The sequence below is a fragment of the Bos javanicus genome, chromosome 14, assembly GCF_032452875.1.
Source record: "Bos javanicus breed banteng chromosome 14, ARS-OSU_banteng_1.0, whole genome shotgun sequence".
Lineage (NCBI taxonomy): Eukaryota > Metazoa > Chordata > Mammalia > Artiodactyla > Bovidae > Bos > Bos javanicus.
In genome coordinates this window covers 66,541,782-66,560,504 of record NC_083881.1, presented here as the reverse complement: position 1 = coordinate 66,560,504, position 18,723 = coordinate 66,541,782, and the positions used below count along the sequence as shown (strand labels likewise).

Sequence of the window (18,723 nt, the reverse complement as noted above, 5' to 3'; positions counted from 1 at the left end):
ACAAGTGGAAGAAGAAAAAAAACCCCAACACCAACTAGACTATAAAAGAATCTCGAACCGGTGGTGGAGTTACACGAATGACCAAACGGAAGACGGGAGGCCCAGAACTCCACCGGTACTGCCAGGGGTGTGGGTTGATTGATTTCTGTCCCCCGGGGCGGGCGGCGCCGGCCGCCGGCCGCCGGCCGCCGGCTGCCGGATGGAGCCCGCGGTGACGTCACAGGGCCCGGGCGCCCGTCACGTGGTCCGCGGGAACCCCGCGCCGCCCCTCTCCCCGCCCTGGTCCCGCCCCCTTTCCCCGCAGCCCTCGGAGCTCTGGCTCCGGCCGAGGTTCCAGCTGCGAGCTCTTCGCGGGGAGAGGCGCGGGGCCCGGGGCCAGTGGTAGGCGGACGGGGGCCGGGAAGAGGGAGCGAGGGTAGCCGGGGAGAGAGGGGCCGGCGACAGCCGCGCGGCGCTCAGGACCGACGGCCAAAGCTCCTGCGAACTTGGGCGCAGAGTCGCGCCACTGCGCCCGCGGCCCGAGCGATGAAGATGGTGGCCCCCTGGACGCGGTTCTACTCCAACAGCTGCTGCCTCTGCTGCCATGTCCGCACTGGCACCATCCTGCTTGGCGTCTGGTACTTGGTGAGCGCGACCCGCCTGGACGAACCGCGCCCCCCCCCCCCCGCCCCCTGGGGTTGGGGTAGGGGGCGCGCACCTGCCTGGGAGGAGCGCGGACGCCCCGGGACCCCCCGGGAACCCGCTTCACTTTTCACACCCCCTCATGGGTACCGGCTGCGGCCCTCGGGGTTGGGCGAAGCCGGCGTTAATCCGCCTAAAGTTATATTATTAGAAACTTAATTCTCTGGGCGGGCGGCTCCACGATTCGCCCCCCCCCCGCCCCCCCACCCCCCGACTCGGCCAACCTGTGGCGGGGGCTGCGGTCAGGACCCAGTGTTCGGGGTGGGGATGGTTTCGGGGGGCGGTGCGCGTGGGCTGGGGTCGCGCTGAGCAAAGGGGGCGCCCCAAAGCCTTCCGCCGGGAGCCGGCTGGGCCTCCCGGAGCTGCGCGGTTTCTGGCGAAAGCGCGCTTTGATGGTCAGCGGAGCCCCGGCACCCCCATCCTTGCCTGCGGAGCACGTGCCCGCCTTTCCTTTATTCTCTGCGTCCGCTGGGCTTTGTGCTTTCGACGGGTCGGGAGAGCCGTCGAGGCAGTGAGCCGGCACCTCTTGCTGTCCGCCCCCACCCTCCCCCGCGCCTGCCAGCTCTCCCGGCCCGCAGGTGCCCGGGGTTTTGCTGGCTCGCCTCCTGCGCGCCTTCGCATCCGGAGTGGGAATGGCTGGGGGTGGGGGTGCCCTACCCACATGCTTGTTGTAAAGCCCTTACCCTAGGAGGGGCTTGCCTTGTGATTCACTGCGTTTCAGTCGGCCCTGGACAGCCATTTTACACCCACTTACCTCCCCCCACCCCAAACCCCCGATTTGCAGGTGATCCCCAGCTTCTTAGCCGACCCCGAAGGCCCATCTGGTCTGTTAGTTTGTTTCTAGATAGGAGCTTTTTACTTGTCTGGGGAGCAGTGATTATCAGGCGCTAGTGAGGCAACTTGGAGTCGTGCCCTGTACCAGCTCCAGGTTGATTGGTGCCCCACCCCGACCCAGACTGCACCAGCACCCGAGTCGGGTTCCGCTGCATCGTGGTTTCTGTTCCATCATGATGGACAGTTAAGCCCGAGCCTCTGGGCGCTGAATGCCTCTGCACCAGGAAGAAACACCTTAGACGTGGTAGTAAGATGGCATATAGAACTTTTTAGTGGTGGTACATTCTGATCTTCTTAGTCATCAGAGTGTTTTGGTCTGTTGATAGTTCAGTGTTTTGATGTAACACGGACGTAAGTCGAATTGTGAACTCGTCTGTGGTGCCACTGTAAGCAAAACACCCCTCCCCCAATATGGTGTTCTCTGTGCTATTTATAGTTGCAAGTTTCCTTTATTCAGTGACTGTCACAGGCCACACAATAGAAGTATTTGGCCTTAAAAGCTTTCAGACAAATCTTTAATATATGTGGGTCCTTACGGTGCGGCTTGAATGCAGAGAGAACATCTGGGTATTGGCTCTACCCTGGTTTTACTGAAAGCAAAAAAAAAACAAAACCCGGAAATTGAAAGTTACAGCGAAAGAATAGTGGGTGGTCTTGAAATAGTGCTTTTATTGATAATCAGGATAGACAATTTTATCCACATGTCTTGTGTCCTCCTTGAAGATGTTGAAATCTGCAGGGTGCAAGTACATCTATGAATGTAATTTGTAAAATCTAGGGCACTGCATTAGGCAAATGGACTACGTGATCTACAGGAAAGATAAATCTACTTGAGCCCTGTTGTTGGCGGTAATCCAGTAGGACACATTGGTGTGATAAAAGGAGAGGACTCTGCAGGCTTTGTCCACAGCTTGAGCGTGCTCTTTGGGGAAAGGAGTTATTGGGATGCAGGTTTTAGCATTTGGAACGATGGCTTTTTGAAAAATAATTAGAAAGCTTTTCGGCAGATGTGAATAAGCAAGCCATGTTGGGGCTTCCCAGGGGTGCTAGTGGTGAAGGACCCGCTTTCCGACGCAGGAGACAGGAGAAACAGGTTGGGTCCCTGATGGGAAAGATCCCCTGGCGGCAGAAAGGGCAAATCACTCCAGTAATTCTTGCCTGGGAAATGCCCTGGGCGGAGGAGCCTGTGGGCGACAGTCCACCAGGGTTGCCGATTGTTGGAAACGACTGGAACGACGTAGGGCACACAGTGTACACTGCTGCTGCTAAGTCGCTTCAGTCGTGCCGACTCTGTGCGACCCCACAGACGCTGTATGCTGCTGGTCATCTTTGTAAGTCTTTAGCTTTTCTCAAAACAATTTAAACTTTTTTTAAACTAGTGAGTTTCCCTCATCCTTTTACATATGTAATTTGGTTATCCAAAACTTTGATTTACGCGTACATTTTTAAGATGAAGGAGCTAAAGAACAAGGCATCTCTTTCTCTTTCCACCAGTCATCTGGATGGAATGAGGTCACTATCAAAAAAAAGTAGAGTTTTCAGGAGAAAAAAGGGTAGGAATATAGATATTCAAAAAAGAGTCCATTGAAAGGAAAGGTAAAGTGAATCTTTTTTATGCATTTTCTAATTGTTTTCTACCATGACCGTTTACTAAGCTCCTGTGTGCCAGGCACTGTTTGTGCTCCGTCGCTTCAGTTGTGCCCAACTCTTTGTGAACCCATGGACCATAGCCTACCAGGCCCCTCTGTCCATGGAATTCTCCAGGCAGGATTATTGGAGTGGGTTGCCATCTCCTTCTCCAGGGGATCTCTCCGACCCAGGCATGGAACCTGCGTCTCCTGCATTGCCAGCAGATTCTTTTACCACTGAGCCACTGCGGAAGCCCACTATACTATTGATAGCACTACTTTTTTTGGCTACACCACGAGGCTTCCCTGAAAAGGGGTCAAACTCCGCTCTCCACAGTGAAATCGAGGAGTCCTCATCATTGGGTCTCCAGGGAATTCCCTAGCTTCCTTGATGAAAAAAACCGGAGTGAACTATGAGAAGGCTGTGAGTTGAGTTTATTCAGTGTCTTACTCTGTATAAAATAGCCCAGGGGAACAACCTCTCAGACAGCTCTGAGAAACTGTTGTGAAGATGTGAGGGAGGAGCCGGAATATAAGAATTTTTTGCTGTGAGAAAACCTGTAGTTGAAGTCCTGAGATGAGTGTTAATCACGGAACAGGCAAATCAGGTTAATGATTTTATGTATCATTTTCTAAGTACGGGAAGATGCAAGAATCTGTGAAAGTTGAAATTTCTCAGGTATGGACCTGCATTATCTTGGGGATCTGTCTGTCTCTAGCCTGAATTCCCCTCAGTCCCAGAGTCCTGGGTGACTGTGGTGGCTAACGGCTTGATCCTGGTAGAACTGGAATGGCAGGCAACATTTTTCTCTACAATTCTTTGCATAAGCTTAGTTTTTACATATTCCTGGTAGATTTTTTTTTAATTCCCATTTTACAGAGGAAAAACCAAGGCGAAGAGGTTAAGTGATTGCAGCTTGTGGTCTGAGTGATGTTATTGGTCTGTGCTGTTTCCAGTTTTACCTTTTAAAAGTTGTGTGTTTTGTTTTTGCCTTGAAATGATAAAGGTTTCCTTTAGTCCAGTTTTTTTTAAAAAAAAAAGCATATTGATTTCAGGTATCTGTATTAGCTATCACTTTTCATTTACTTTTTTAAAATTTTTTTCCCTTTAAAAATTGAGGCATACTTTACATATGGTGAAAATCACAGGTATTAAGTGTACAGTTCATTGACAAGACCAATGTTTGCACCTTTGTAACCCACACCCTTAGAGAACATTCCCAGAAAGTTCCCTCGTGCCTCTTCTCAGAATATCCCCTCCATAGACAGCCCACCCCATAGGTGTTTTGCCTATTCATATAAATGGAATTATACTGTAGGTGTTTCTTTTTTTGTATTGGGTTTCTTTAACTTAGCATAATGAATTTTACATTCATTCATGGTCTTGGAGTGTGTCAATATTTGTGCCTTATTATTGCTGAGTATTACTTTGTTATAAGAATAGACCACAGTCTGTTTATCCATTTGCCAGATGATGGACATTTGGGTTTTTCCAGTTTGGGGCTGTTATGGATAAATCTGCTCTGAACAGTCTTGGAAAAAAAGAGCTTGTGGGGACTTCCCTGGTGGTCCAGTGGTTAAGACTCTGAACTCTGAATTCATGGGACCCAGGTTCGTTCCTGGTCAGGGAACTAGATCCCACATGCCAGAAGGAAGAGTTCACATGCCGAGACAAAGATTCCGCATGCTGCAACCAAGACCTAGCACAGGAAAAGAAATACATATTTAAAAAAAAAAGTTTGTGGACATCTGGTTTTATTTCTCTTGAAAAACACCTTGCACTGGGGTTCCTGGCCGTCGTGTGTTTTAACTTGATAAGAAACTGCCAGGTATTTTCCAAATTGCCATTTTTCCACTCCAGTCCACAGGGTACGAAGCTCACTGGGTGTGGAGTGGGAGCTGTTGGTGACTTGGGTTTGAATTTTCCCCTATGTGGCTGATGACCTGAAACAGTTTATCTTTGCTTCTTGGCCAACTATATATCTTCCTTTGTGTTGACTGCACATTTTTTAAAAAACTGAGTTTTATCTTTTTGTTTTTTTAATCCTTCAGATTTGTGAGAACTCTATATTTTGGTTAATAATAATAGTATAGTCCTTTGTTAAATATATTGTTTGTGAATATTTTCTCTCAGTGTGGCTGCCCACTGATTTTCTTATTAGTCTATTTTGATGAACTGGAGTTTTTAATTTCAGTTAAGTTCAATTCACGTTTTTTCTTTTATGGTTAGTACTTTCTGTGTTAGTACTTTCTTTGCCTACCCTGAGATTGTAAAGATACTCAATTTTCTTCAGAAGCTTTATGGCTTTAGCTTTTATGTTTACATCTGGTTTAGTTCTAAGTTTTTTGTAGAGCTTTTGTGTTTTGTGTACTATGATGTGAGGTGGAGGCTTGTGTTTATTTAGAAAGGCGGTTTAATCATTAAACCTAAGAAAAAAGTTGATTTCTCCCATAACCTTTAATAGCTACAAAGGTTTTTTTAGAAAAACAAGTAAGGTGCATATCCTCACCGAATGAGGATTGATTTGTCTCCGTTTCCAGAGGGATCACAATTTGAAAGGAATACTTGACACAGAATGCTTGCCATGTGGGCTTCTAGGATTTCCTCTCTTCAACAAAACTTAATATTCTAAGCCTGAATCCGTTAACTTCCCCAAATTCACCCGTACTCAGATTTGCCCACACTAGTCTCCTTCGACCCCTGACTCAGATTCCTCGGATAGCTGCCTCTGTCCCCCTTGCCATCTGGATCTCTTCCTTTATTCCGTCTCCACGTTATATTGATTTTTTTTTTTTTTCCAACCTCCTGAGTGCCTTATTCTGTCCTGTTCTTATTCTTGCTACCACTTCTCTCATTTAGGCTCTCATTAACTCTCACTTTATTATAATAGAATCATAACTGGTCTCTCTGCTTCTAGCCTTGCCATCAATAATCCTTTTTTTTTTTTTCGGTCTATTGCATATGCAATTTCCAGAGGTATTTTTCTCAAACACAAATATGAGCTTGTCATCCTACTCCTAAAAAACGTGGGCTCACTACCTCCGGGAGATGTGTGTTTCATGACCCTTGTGTTTCTCATCTGCTGAAGTCGGCTTACACAGTTAAGCAATGCGGTGGATTTCACTGCATCCCTTTCCCTCTCTCTCCCAACCCCTCCCCTTTCAGGTTACCTTCTTTAGGATACAAACGGCTGCCGTATATGCCAGCCAGTACTTAAGCTGTGAGTCTTGAGATTTGTTCAGATTTGATAAATTTATCTGTACAATCCTGAACCAAACAGGCCATGGTTATGTGACTAGAATATACTGATAAATTTAGGTCTGGGATATGCTTCCCTTGAACTATTGGTTGGAGGGCTGTGAGTGGGGGCGGGGTGGAGTGGGATTAATTTAACATATCATTGTGAGAGCAGAGAGTTGAGACATCTGGAGGCTGTTCCTGGGAAGAGAAAGAATGTTTGGAGAACAATAATAAACAAAAAAAAAATCCCTGCTGTATTCCTTATGCTAAAGGCCACATTAAAAAAAAACACAACTTGGTTTTGTATCAGAGTATAGCTGATAAGCAAAAAATGTTGTGACAGTTCAGGTGGACAGCAAAGGGACTCAGCCATTCATATACATGTATCCATTCTCCCCCAGACTCCCTGCCATTCAAGCTGACACACAACATTGAGCAGAGTTCCTGTGCTCTACAGTAAGTCCTTGTTGGTTATCCATTTTAAATACAGCAGTGTGTGCATGTCGGTCCCAAACTCCCTAACTGTTCCTTCCCCTGGTCCTTCCCCCCAGCAACCATAAGTTCTTCTCTAAGTCTGTGAGTTTCTTTACTTAGATTCCACATATAAGGGATGTCATATGATAGTTCTCCTTTTGTGTCTTGGCTTCACCCAGTGTGACAGTCTCTAGGGCCATCTATGTTGCTGCAAATGGCATTATTCTTTTTAACGTAAAGCCTGCATTTCTTATGGAATATATTTTGCCATCAGGACTTGCATTGCTCCTGACACCCTCAAGCATACTTTTTCCTTTGTAATTTCTTGCATTTTATCCGATGATTTTCTTAGTATGTTTTAAAAAGTGGTGCTGATAGTTGGAAGAATCTGTCATTGACACCCAGGATGGGTCCCCCTTTGTGCATAGCATCCTTTTTATCATTTTCTGAGTGTATTTTAGGTTAGTCTTCAACAAATACATACTGAATACCTCTTTGTGCCAGACACTATTCTTTGGGGAGTTGGCCATATATCAGATTATAAAGGATGAAAGGGCTCAGAGTAGCTGGTCTCCTTGGCTTTATGACCTGGCCTGTCAAATAAGCAACTAGTTCACTTTGAAAGTCACAGCTTGCTTGTGTACCCAGGCCTGGTGGGTTCTTTTTGTATCCTTAGAAGTCCTGGTGTAATAACTATTGATTTCTGTCTGGATAGTAATAACTGGACAGTAAAGCCGACATCTCGCATTTGTGGAGTGATTGATACGCGGTTTTCAGTGGACTTGCACATTTGTTCCTGTTTAGACCTCAAAGCATCCCTGGGGTCAGGCTCGATAGGTGATGATATGCTCCTTTTAGATGAATAGTTTCTTTCCAGCTGTCAGATTCTGTACCTTGGTCCATAAGTCCAGGGCAAAATAGGGACTAACTCGTAATACGTCGGTCAGTCTTATTACCTAGTGTTTTCCTGACTATATTAGATTGTAAAAGACTGAAATTCCAGAGTAAGGAGTATGGATTTTATTCTGTAGATAGTGAGAGGCACTTAAGAATTATTAACAGGGGTGAGAGGGTGAAAGCAGTTTTTAAGGACGATGGAACGGGCCAGCTGTTTTGGATGGCCCGGGTGACAGGCAGGGTGTGGACAGCCTTCCAGATGGGAGAGGCTGCTATGTCAGGTCTTCCCACCAGAAGTTTCTCATTGCTAATGATGCAAGTTATATGAATGAGAACTCTCACTGGTTAGTTAATGATACAAGTCTATCATGGCCACCCCGCTTCTCTCCATCATCTGAATTCAGGAATCGAACAGATTTGGGACAGAAATGGATACTGGGTTTTTGAGAGATGTCTAATAAGTCCCTTTAAAAAAAAAATACAGGCCTCCCCACCCACAAATAAAAAGGATCAAGGGAAGTTTTATGAAATATTGTCTGGTGAAGATTTCAGTGGTATTTACTACCTTTTTTAAAAAGCTTCAAAAATTATTTTTGTTTATGATTTATGGCTGCACTGGGTCTTCACTGCTGCATGTGGGCTTTCTCTGGTTGTGGTCTGTGGGCTTCTCATTGCAGTGGCTTCTGTAGTTGCGGAGCCCAGGCTCTAGGGCGCGCTGGCTTCTGTAGCTGCAGCGCGTTGGCTCAGGGGCTGTGGCTCATAAGCTTAGTTGTCCCTCAGCCCGTGGGCTCTTCCCCGGACCAGAGATAGAACCTGTGTTCCATGATGGATGTTCATCCCGAACATTTTAAAGGCAAGCTGAACAAGAAATAAAGTGTTTGTTAATATCACTCTCTCTGGGTCCCACTATAGATACATTTTAACGTAATGTGAAAAGTCCTGAATATTTATTAGAATGACTGATGGTGAAGCTGAAACTCCAATACTTTGGCCACTTGATGCAAACAACTGACTCATTTGAAAAGACCCTGATGCTGGGAAAGATTGAAGGCAGGAGAAGGGGAGGACAGAGGATGAGATGGTTGGATGGCATCACCGACTCAATGGACATGAGTTTGAGTATACTCCGGGAGTTGGTGATGGACAGGGAAGCCTGGCGTGCATGGGGTTGCAAAGAGTCAGACATGACTGAGCAACTGAACTGAACTAACAAAGTGGTTAGCATGAGTTTTGCACCAATGAAAGGTTGTTGCTGAATGAAAAGACGCTGGGATTCTTGGCCTCCAGAGGAGAAGAATTCAATCTGGGGCCAGAGACGAGGCTTGATCGAGGCTTGATCGCTCAGAGCTTTTGTGTAATAAAGTTTTATTAAAGTATAAAGGAGATAGAGAAAGTTTCTGACATAGGCATCAGGAGGGGGCAGAAAGAGTAACCCCCTGCTAGTCTTCAGCTGGATGTTATATAGTCACTAGCAGTCTGTTAATGAAAGAAAGGAATGTCTTAAAACTCAGAATGGCACCAGGCCCCTCATCCGTAAGATGCATTTTGGGATAATCTTGGCACCATGATTCATCCCGGGCCATAAAACGATTGACTTGATTCTTGAAGAAGGGCAGATTACCATACAAATAGTTTCATTTACATAGATTAGGGGAACAATATCTGAGTATAACACTCTGGTTTGTCAAGTAGGTTCTGAGCCGTTAGGCTGAACTGACTTAAAGACAGAGTCTGGGTTGAATGCACAGTACATTAACATAGCTTAAGAAATATATTTCCATAAGAAAAATGCATTGGTTAACTCAAGGTTTGAGAATAGTTAACTTCAGGTGAAACCCTTGTCATTATGGCAACACTGTATTTTAAGAGAAACCTCCTTTTAAATTTGTATAGAGAAGGAAAAAAATACCTCTAGTTTGTTTCCTCCTGCCACTTAAGAGAGATAAAAATGTCTGACACTTGCAGCCTATTTCTTCCATTTGGAGACCCCTGGCCTTCCTGCCTGTTACCCTCACCAAGATGTGGATTCTGTGAAACACTCATATCCCAGTAGCCCAAAACAAGATGAAGGACTTAGCGGCATGGTAGGCAGGGAGATGGTATCTTCAGCTGGGGATTTACGTATCCAGATACCCCTGTTACTGTGATGGAAGGGGAGAACAGATTCCAGGGCCATCTACTAATCTGACATGACACCTAACAATAGTCTTATTGCTGCGATCTTGTTGCCTGTTGGGCAACTGGTACTAATTATTGGAGGCATTAATTCCAGTATTACAAACCAGTACATAATGGGCTTTCCTGGTGGCTCAGATGGTCAAGAATCTGCCTGCAGTGTTGGAGACCTGGGTTCAATTAGTGGATCAGGAAGTTCCCCTGAAGATGGAAATGGCAATCTGCTCCAGTATTCTTGCCTGGAGAATTCCATGGACAGAGGAGTCTGGCGGGCTACAGTCCAGTTAATAATTCTAACAAATAATTGCAAATAATCGTTCAAAAGTATCACAAGACAATTTAAGCAAGTCATAAAATGGTTGCAACTACTGATAAAACCAAGTAGTATTCAAATACAAATCATCAGTGGAGTTTTTAATTGCTTGTCAAAAATTTATTTAAAGATAAAATGAGGGCACATGATAGCATTTTCATATGAAAGCAGCTGGTGTCATCTGTGTAAGACATCAGATAAAGCTAGCTAGTGGATCAGGAAACCACAACTGCTTATGGATGAGGGCTTCCCATCTCAAAGAAAGTGAAAGTGAAGTCACTCAGTCGTGTCTGACTCTTTGTGACCCCTTGAACTGTAGCCTACCAGGCTCTTCTGTCCATTGAATTTTCCAGGCAAGAGAAAAACCCACTGGAGTGGGTTGCCGTTTCCTTCTTCCCATCTCAAAATAATTGTAGAAAATACAAGCCTAGAAGGAGTGTTGATGTGTATCTGGTTATTTTCTTCCCTTCATTTCATGTGTTAGGAACTGTGTGAGCTGCTGGCAATACAATATGATTCAAAATAGACCCCATCCTTGCCAACATGGCATCCAGGGTCTAGTAAGAGGAAATTGCCGGTAATGAATGTGTATTAATATTGGAACACATAATATTAATACATGTAATATGTGTATTAATATTGGGACATAATTGTGATAAGTAGTTTTGGCCTATCTGCTGTTTTTTTTATTTCTATGGCAGTAGTGATTCATTCAAGAAATTTAATATATGTACTTAACAAAAGTCTAGACTTAGTAATGTCTTTGCCTTTCTTTTGAACAGTATATGTCCTTGAAGTCATATTTCTTGTATTTTAGTGTCTTTTCTTTTTAAAGCTTCCCCAAGACACTGACCAATACAATCCGTGTTCGCTTAGAGTTGGTCACGTATTTACACCTGTCCATCATTTTCTCTTTTTGCAATTACTATAATTTTTATTCAAAAAATGGACATTCTACACTCCGCATGTGGAAAGTACATGACCCATCGTTTTCTTGACCAGCTGTTCGGGATCACTGTCCTTCTGACTGATGTGCGTATTTAAACATCTCCTTTAGTGAGGGTCTGTTTTGTTTGTTTGTTTTGCTGTGCCAAGGCTTAGTTGTGGCTGTGAGTTCTTGGTTGAGGCATGTGGGACCTAGTTCCCTGACCAGGGATTGGACCCGAGCCCCCTGCATTGGGAGTACGGAGTCTTAGCCACTGGACTGCCGGGGAGGTCCCAGTGAGGATATGTTGATGGCAAACTGTTATTCTTTGAAACTGTCTGTATTTGGCTCAAGTTCTTGAAAGATATCTCAGTGCTTGTGTCTGTGCTTAGTCGTTCAGTTGTGTCCAGCTCTTTGTGACCCTTGGGACTGTGGCCCACCAGTCTCCTCTGTCCGTGGGATTTTTCAGGCAAGAATACTGGAGTGGGGTCGCCCTTGCCTCCTCCAGGGGAATCTTCTCTACCCAGGGATCAAACCCCAGTCTCCTAGGCTTCCTGCTTTGCAGACTTGATTCTTTACCCTCTGAGCCATCGGGGAAGCAGTCCTTGGTTGACAGTTGCTGACACGTTCAAGCTCTCCATCCACTGTAGAGTTACGCTTTGCTGCTAAGAGGTCAGCTGTCAGTCTTGTTGGCATTTACTTTTTTTTTTCCTTCTTTTTTTACAAAAATACTTGGTTTGCTAGGTAGGGTCTTAGTTGTGGCGTGTGGGATCTTCGTTGCTGCACGTAGGATCTTTGGTTGCAGAGTGAGGGCTTTTCTCTAGTTGTGGTGTGGGCTCTGTAGTTGCAGCACGCACGGGCTCAGTGGTCCCACGGGACGTGGGGATCTTAGTTCCCTGACCAGGGGTCGAACCTGTGTCCCCTGCGCTGGTAGGCAGATTCTTAACCACTGGACCACCAGAGAAGCCCCTTGACCTTTACTTCTGATTCATTAGGTCTGAGGTTGGTCCTGTGGTTCTACATTAGTAACACATGTGGGATGATGCTGAAACTTCATTTTGCTGACAACACTTTTCTTTCTCCTTTTTTTTTTTTTTTACTGAAGTATAGTTGGTTTACAGCGCTGTGTTCATTTCTGCTGTGCAGCAAAGTGACTCAGTGATACAGACCACACTTTTGATAGCAGTGGTTTGTGGACTCATACATTTCTGATGCTAATTTTCTTTTCTTGGAATCATGCGTGTGTAGTCAAAACTTGACTTTTTATTCCTTCAAACAGGTTTTAATAGCAGAAAGATCATAGCGCCTTTGTGAAAATGTTTAAAAGTTGGGGGTGGGCAGAGATAAATGGGAGATTGGGATTGACATATACACACTCCTATTTATAAAATAGATACTAGGGACCTACTGTATAGCACAGGGAACTCCACTCAGTAATCTGTAATGACCTATATGGAGAATTTTTTTTAAAAGAGTGGAGATATATATATCACGGATTCACTTTGCTGTATAGCAGAAAGCAACATAACATTGTAAATCGGCTATACTCCAGTAAAAAATTTTTTAAAAGTTTAAGTTAGTAAAATTTCAGTAGGCTTTCTTTGATTCTTGTTATTTACCTGAGAATATTTCTTTGCCTTATTTTTTTTCTCCTTTACAGGTCTTTAGAAACTAAAAGGAAGTTTCTTAGATAATCTGTTTGTTCTAAAGGAAGTATGTAAACCGGAATAGAATCTTAAAAGATACTTATTTATATTAGTGACAGTTGTTAATTTACTGGATAATCTTTTCATTAGTTTACATTGAGAAATAGCTTAGAACGGTGATCTTCAGAAGCTGTTTACTTTTGAAGTAATCTAATGCTATTTTCTTTTAACTAAAAGTAACGATGTCAGATATTAATATCACCTTCAAGAATGTTTCATTACCTAGATTCATAGTAATGAATATTTATGGTATGCATTTTATGTATGGAAAGGAGAAAAGCATTATTTAACAATTCAGCATTATGATTGCAAAGCATTTCTTTGTCTATGAGTAGTTAGACTGTATCATTGGATTTTATTTTAATGTGACAATTAAAATTTTTTGAAAACTTAGCTATCAAGTTATACATTAGCAGCTTTTTATTCTAAATTTCAAAGTATGTGTACAAACTAGAAGTGCATTTTTTGATCTTTAATTTCAAGTTTTGGATTTCTTTTTAGGTGATTTAAATGTATTGCTATTTTGTAAGAAAAAGTTTAACTCTAAAGTACAAATAACAACACTGTTCTTGAATGGGATGCAAAATTTGTATTTCAGTGGTTATCTGTTATTGCCTCTTCCCTTTCACCAGTAAAGACATTCTGTTTTATGAGTTTCAGTTTTGTCTTTGGTAAATAGCTGTGGGAATAAAGTATTATTTTATGTATTGAAGCTAAGCAGGGAGTAATAATCACTTTAGTTTTTCAAAGGATGTTTCTTTTTTTTTTTCATTTTAATGATAATCCAAGTTGTTGGAATAGGATGGTTGCAAATAGAGACTAACAGATCTAATATAGAGAGCATCTCAGAACACAAACAGCATCAGGTTTGCTGCCCTAAAAAAATTAAATTAGCCATTTTTGCACTTCATATTTTCTCTTTTCCAGATGCTGGCCTTCTAAACCTTCTGGTGCTTGATACTTCTTTATGCACATTATAAACTAGGCTCTGGCTTGGCCTATCTCTTTATATTCAGAGATCCAGAAAGTTCTTTAGGGCACAAAGGGGGGGAACACAGTTCTTCCTGTCCACACCTGCCTCTCAGGTCTCCCGGTGGCTCTTTGGACAGCCTTCTTTCTGGCTCCTTCTGTCCACTGTCCAGACATCTTTCTTATCATTCCGAGAGAATATAGTGGTGACTCAGCCCGAGCATGAAGATCGGAACCCGACCAAGTCCATTCAGGGAAGTGGGAGTTGCAAGTCTGTCTCCCTCTGCTCCCTAGCCTCAGCTCACATGAGAGCGGCTGTCTGGAACACTCCCTTGAAAAGAATTCCGAGCCTGCTGCCAGCGGATTGGTTAACAGAGTCGCCAGGCCTTGTGAACCGGATGCGGTGGCTTCTTGGGTGGATCCTGGGTTACTGGAAAGAGCATGTATGGCAATTGCAATCAGGACCCATGACTGAGTCTCAGCTGGAAAGGTCACAACTCCCTGCAGGTTTCCTGTGAATCCTGGGAGTCCTCGTCTGTGGAGTGGTTGTAGCAATGATCACGCCACTTAGGGCATGCAGAACTGCTTCAGTAATAGGTAGGAGGTGTGGCGGTGGTTTCTTGATTTAAGCCATCACCCGTGCGGAAGGTATATGGAACTGGCGGCACTAGGCTGCAAAGTGAATCAGGAGGCCTGCGCTGAACTTGGGGGCTGGGGGAGGGAGAATCTGTTTAATGCACTTTTAAAATTTGCCTGCCGAAGTGGGGCCCTAAGGAAAGATTCAGTGTCAACTTGACTGCTTAAACTTTCTCCTGCGCGCACACTGTGTAAACCAGAGGATTTATAGCTTCCCTATTGAAAACACCGGCTTTACTTAAAATCCAACTCAAAGGACTGCCAAGGGCTGCTCATTTTTACCTTTCTCTTTCCTTGAACTTTCTCTTAACATTTAGTTCTCAGTCACTTAGCCTGATTCCCTAAAATTATTCATTTGTGCTGTAATCTTTGTCTCTGTAGATCTCCGAGTCTCTTACTTTCTGGTGTTTAGAAGGTCCTCTTCCTACAGAGGCTTTCCGTTGCCTCCCTCTTCTCCCCAGCCACAGTGTAGCAGAATTCCTTTTTACTCTAAATGGAACAGCCAGTTTATTTGGCTGTCCTCCCCGCTAGACAGCAGACTAGCTTGAGCGGGGATTAATATGTATTGATGTTAGCCTAGTGCTTGGCATATATTTGTTGGCTAATAGCTAATTTTTGAACGATTCAGTGGATGAGTTAATGTTACAACATTTATTCTGCATTTTATTTGGTTGCTGATGTTTGTTTATCTCCTGCACTACTAGGATTTTATGGTGAATTAAATTTCCCCCAGCATGTATTTACCACAGTTGTTTGAGTTGAAATAGTTGTGTCAGAAATTTATTTCACTATCAGAACAGGACCCTGTAGACAGGGTCTTACGTGAATAAAAAGCACATTTGTGTCAGAATTCTAAAATAAGTACATTTCAAGTAAAAGGCCCAAACTTGGGACTTTCTGGTGGTCCAGTGGATAAGAATCCACCTGCCAATGCAGGGGACGTGGGTTCGATCCCTGGTCTGGGAGGATTCCACATGCCACAGAACAACTAAGCCCACGAGCCACAATTACCTTTTTTTAGTCAAACTTAATTTCAGTTTTCCTATCGAAATTGCACTCAAGTGGAAGTCACATCTGCCATTGATAGTTTTTAGAAGATATTTCCAAATATTGCTGCAAAAAAATTAGGCAGCTGTCCAAAAACAGTATTATCAGATTATAATTTATAGTTTTAAAATTTTAGCCATTTTATTGTGAATATTGCACACATAGAAAAAGTGCACAGAATATAAACACCTTGGTTATCAACTGAGCAAACATTTGGTGTATCTACCACCTAATTGTGACTTCTTTAAAAGGTTACCCTAGAGGTGACAACATATGTCCTTGACTTTTAAAGATTCTCACATTAATCGGTACAGTTCTCTCCCTGGACAATGCAAGGACCTACCGTCAGTTCAGTTCCAGTTATTCCCTCTTGATCTATATGCTATTATTATGTATTGTTTATATTTTGTACTCATTAATCATTATTGTTATTATTTGTTATCAGTATTCACAATTGCCAACATAAGGATCAGTTTTATTCTTAACTTTTTGGTCCGTCTTCAGCCTTCCATCTGGTGTCATTCTTTTCTTGTCCAAAGAATACCCTGTAACGCTTTCCTTACTGCTCAGCTGCTGATGACAGGTTCCTTTGGTTTTGTCTGAAGGTATCTTAGTTTTGTTTTCATCCTTTAAAGATTGTTGTTGTTTTTAAACTTGTAAGGTGGTCCTTTCCTCCCTAACATTTTAGAGATGTAACTCTATTGTCTTCTAGCTGCTTTTGTTTTTATTACAGCCAGCTGTCTGAATATGTTCTTCTGTTTTATCCAGCCCATTTCTTTTTTTTTTTGGTAACCCTCTTAATGGGTTAAACCCATCCCATCCACTGAGTTCTTTATTTGGCTACTGTATTTTTCATTCTAGAGTTTCTATTCTTTAAAAAGAATCTCTCATATCTCCCCGTGATTGTGATTCAAGTACCCTGAGAACATTCTCATTTTTTTTTTATTTTTAATCTCTGAGTATTATAAGTGGAGACACTTTTTATGGGGAGCCCATTAACTTCAGTGTCAAGAGCTGCACCTGTGGTCTGTTGTCTGTTGTGTCTGCTGGTCCTTATTGTTAGCAATCCTGTCTTCTCCTGTTTCTTATATTTTGGATGTTGTATTTCAAAAACTGAAGAAGTTATTCGAAGTGTGGGATGCATTTTTCTCCACTAAGGGTTTTGATAGATTCTTAACAGGGGCTGGCAACTGGCGGTCCCCTCCATCCAGTCTCAGACGCCGATGAGGCAAAGCTGGGCGGTGTCCCTGCCCTGTCCCCATGGATGAAGTGCATCTTACTCCAGCCCCTTCCCGATCTGACAGTGAAGCCCTCGGGGTTTCTGCCCTCCAGCCCCACCAGTATCCCTCTCCTCCAGAGTTAAGAGGCTGTCAGGGTGCCCTCAGGGTCTTTGCTCTCCTCCCTCTTTTCTGGCCCATTAGTTCTCACTGCCTTGCTAGCTAATACCTTCTCACATGTTGTTTTTGTTCAAATTTTCTAGTTGTCCTCAGTGAGAAGATTGGTTTGTATAACATAGCTCACCATTGCTTCCGTCATAGCTCAGTTTGTAAAGACTCTGCCTGCAATGCAGGAGATCTGGGTCGGGAAGATCCCCTGAAGAAGGAAGTGGCAACCCGCTCCAGTACACTTGCCTGGATGATCCCTTGACAGAGGAATCCTTGGGGTCACAAGACTCAGACACCATTACTGAAAGTGGCGGATCTCTTAATCGTTCTTTTCACTCTGACTCTTTTTTTCTGCTCTGACATACCTATTTCCAGGTGGGTTTTTTTTGGGGGGGGGGTTGTGCTGCATGACTTGTGGGATGTTAGTTCCCCCACCAACGATCCAACTTGGGCTCCCAGCAGTGAAAGCCCAGAATCCTAACCACTGGACTGCCAGGGAGTTTCCTATTTCCCAGCCTGGCCAGATTTGCTTGTTATTGGCCATCTTCTTACTAGTAGTTGTTTCTTTTTAGAGAGTGAGGTGTAATACTAATATTTTAGAATATGTTTTATATTAAGAATATTTTTGAAGCTTGAAATTTTTTTTTTGAAGCTTGAAATATTTTTTCCTGATCATAAAAGCAACTATACTCTTGTTAGATACTCTGAAGAATACAAAAAAGGTACAGTGGTAATGAAAGGTAAAAGGCAGCAGCAGATCTACCACATGGTTTATAACATTGTATGTTTTAGTGTTTTTACTCTGATTTAGGCCTGTGGACATAAATAATAAATTGGAATAAATTTCACTGTGGTTTTCAATTAACATAGTGTGAACATTTTCTTGTCATTAATATTTTTTAATATGACTTTTAATGCTTATGTAGCATTCTCTTACTCGGTTGTAATCTTATTTAGTTATTCTAATTCTGTTTAAAGTTTTCATTAGTATAAATAAGTCTGCAGTGATCATTTTTGGACGCAACTTTCTGTGCAGAGTTCTGATTGTTGTGTAATTATCATTCAGTGGGTTTGCGTGTTCTTAAGTTTCTTTTATTGAGTCTTTTAAAAAGTGATAATTGCATTTTACCTTTTCAGTTGTTTAGATTCAAGCTGTAAGTCTCACTGTTCATTTAGGGTCTGGTATGATTTAAGGGTGAAGAGCACTTTGGATCCCCAGAGAATATACAAGGGCCTGACACCACTTAAGTAATTGGACAGACGTTGAATTTATTTGCATGTGGAAGTAATCATTGTCAAGAACAAGGGAAAAAATATGTGACACCACAGGAACACTTGGTAAATAGAACAGGAACAGTTTGTACGTGACCTCCCAAAACAGACAAAGCAAGCTCAAAGGTTAGTGAACATTAACTGAACAGGAACATAAATATTCCCTCTCTTCCTTTTACATTTTGATTAGCTATGTCATTACATAATCTGCTCCTGGCAAGTCCTGACTGTCTTCTTGGTTCTCATTTGGTTGTGACATTTCAGAATGGACAGAAGGGATGAATTGGGTGATTTCTGTGTTCTCTTTTTTGGGAAGTGCTTCTTTCCCAGTGCTCTTGGGGGCTTTGACTTGTATTTGACCTTTTCCATCCGACCACGTTTAATATCTGCTGCGGCTAGTTCTGTATACATACCCCCCGTCTCCCCTTCACACAGACCTAGGTCCTCATGGGTCACCCTGTCAGCCTACTGCGTTCACATCCTGCGTGGTGTCTCAGATTCCCATCCAACATCTGAGGTTTCATATAATAACCCAGTAAA

At 43.2% G+C, this 18,723-nt stretch overlaps 1 protein-coding gene across 4 annotated transcripts in view; it reads left to right on the top strand.

Moving 5' to 3' along the window:
- Positions 1 to 278: 278 nt before the first annotated feature.
- LAPTM4B (lysosomal protein transmembrane 4 beta) overlaps positions 279 to 18,723 on the top strand; it is a 62,223-nt gene continuing 43,778 nt past the window's right edge. Inside the window, exon 1 of one of the 4 annotated variants that reach the window (XM_061439312.1) lies at positions 279 to 624. In XM_061439312.1, the coding sequence (XP_061295296.1) occupies positions 526 to 624 (99 nt within the window). In that variant the 5' untranslated portion in view covers positions 279 to 525. Of the gene's footprint in view, positions 625 to 2,754; positions 2,847 to 3,519; positions 3,568 to 3,774; positions 3,823 to 18,723 lie in introns of those variants that run through there. The other 3 variants (XM_061439315.1, XM_061439314.1, XM_061439313.1) reach the window with 3 other exon arrangements.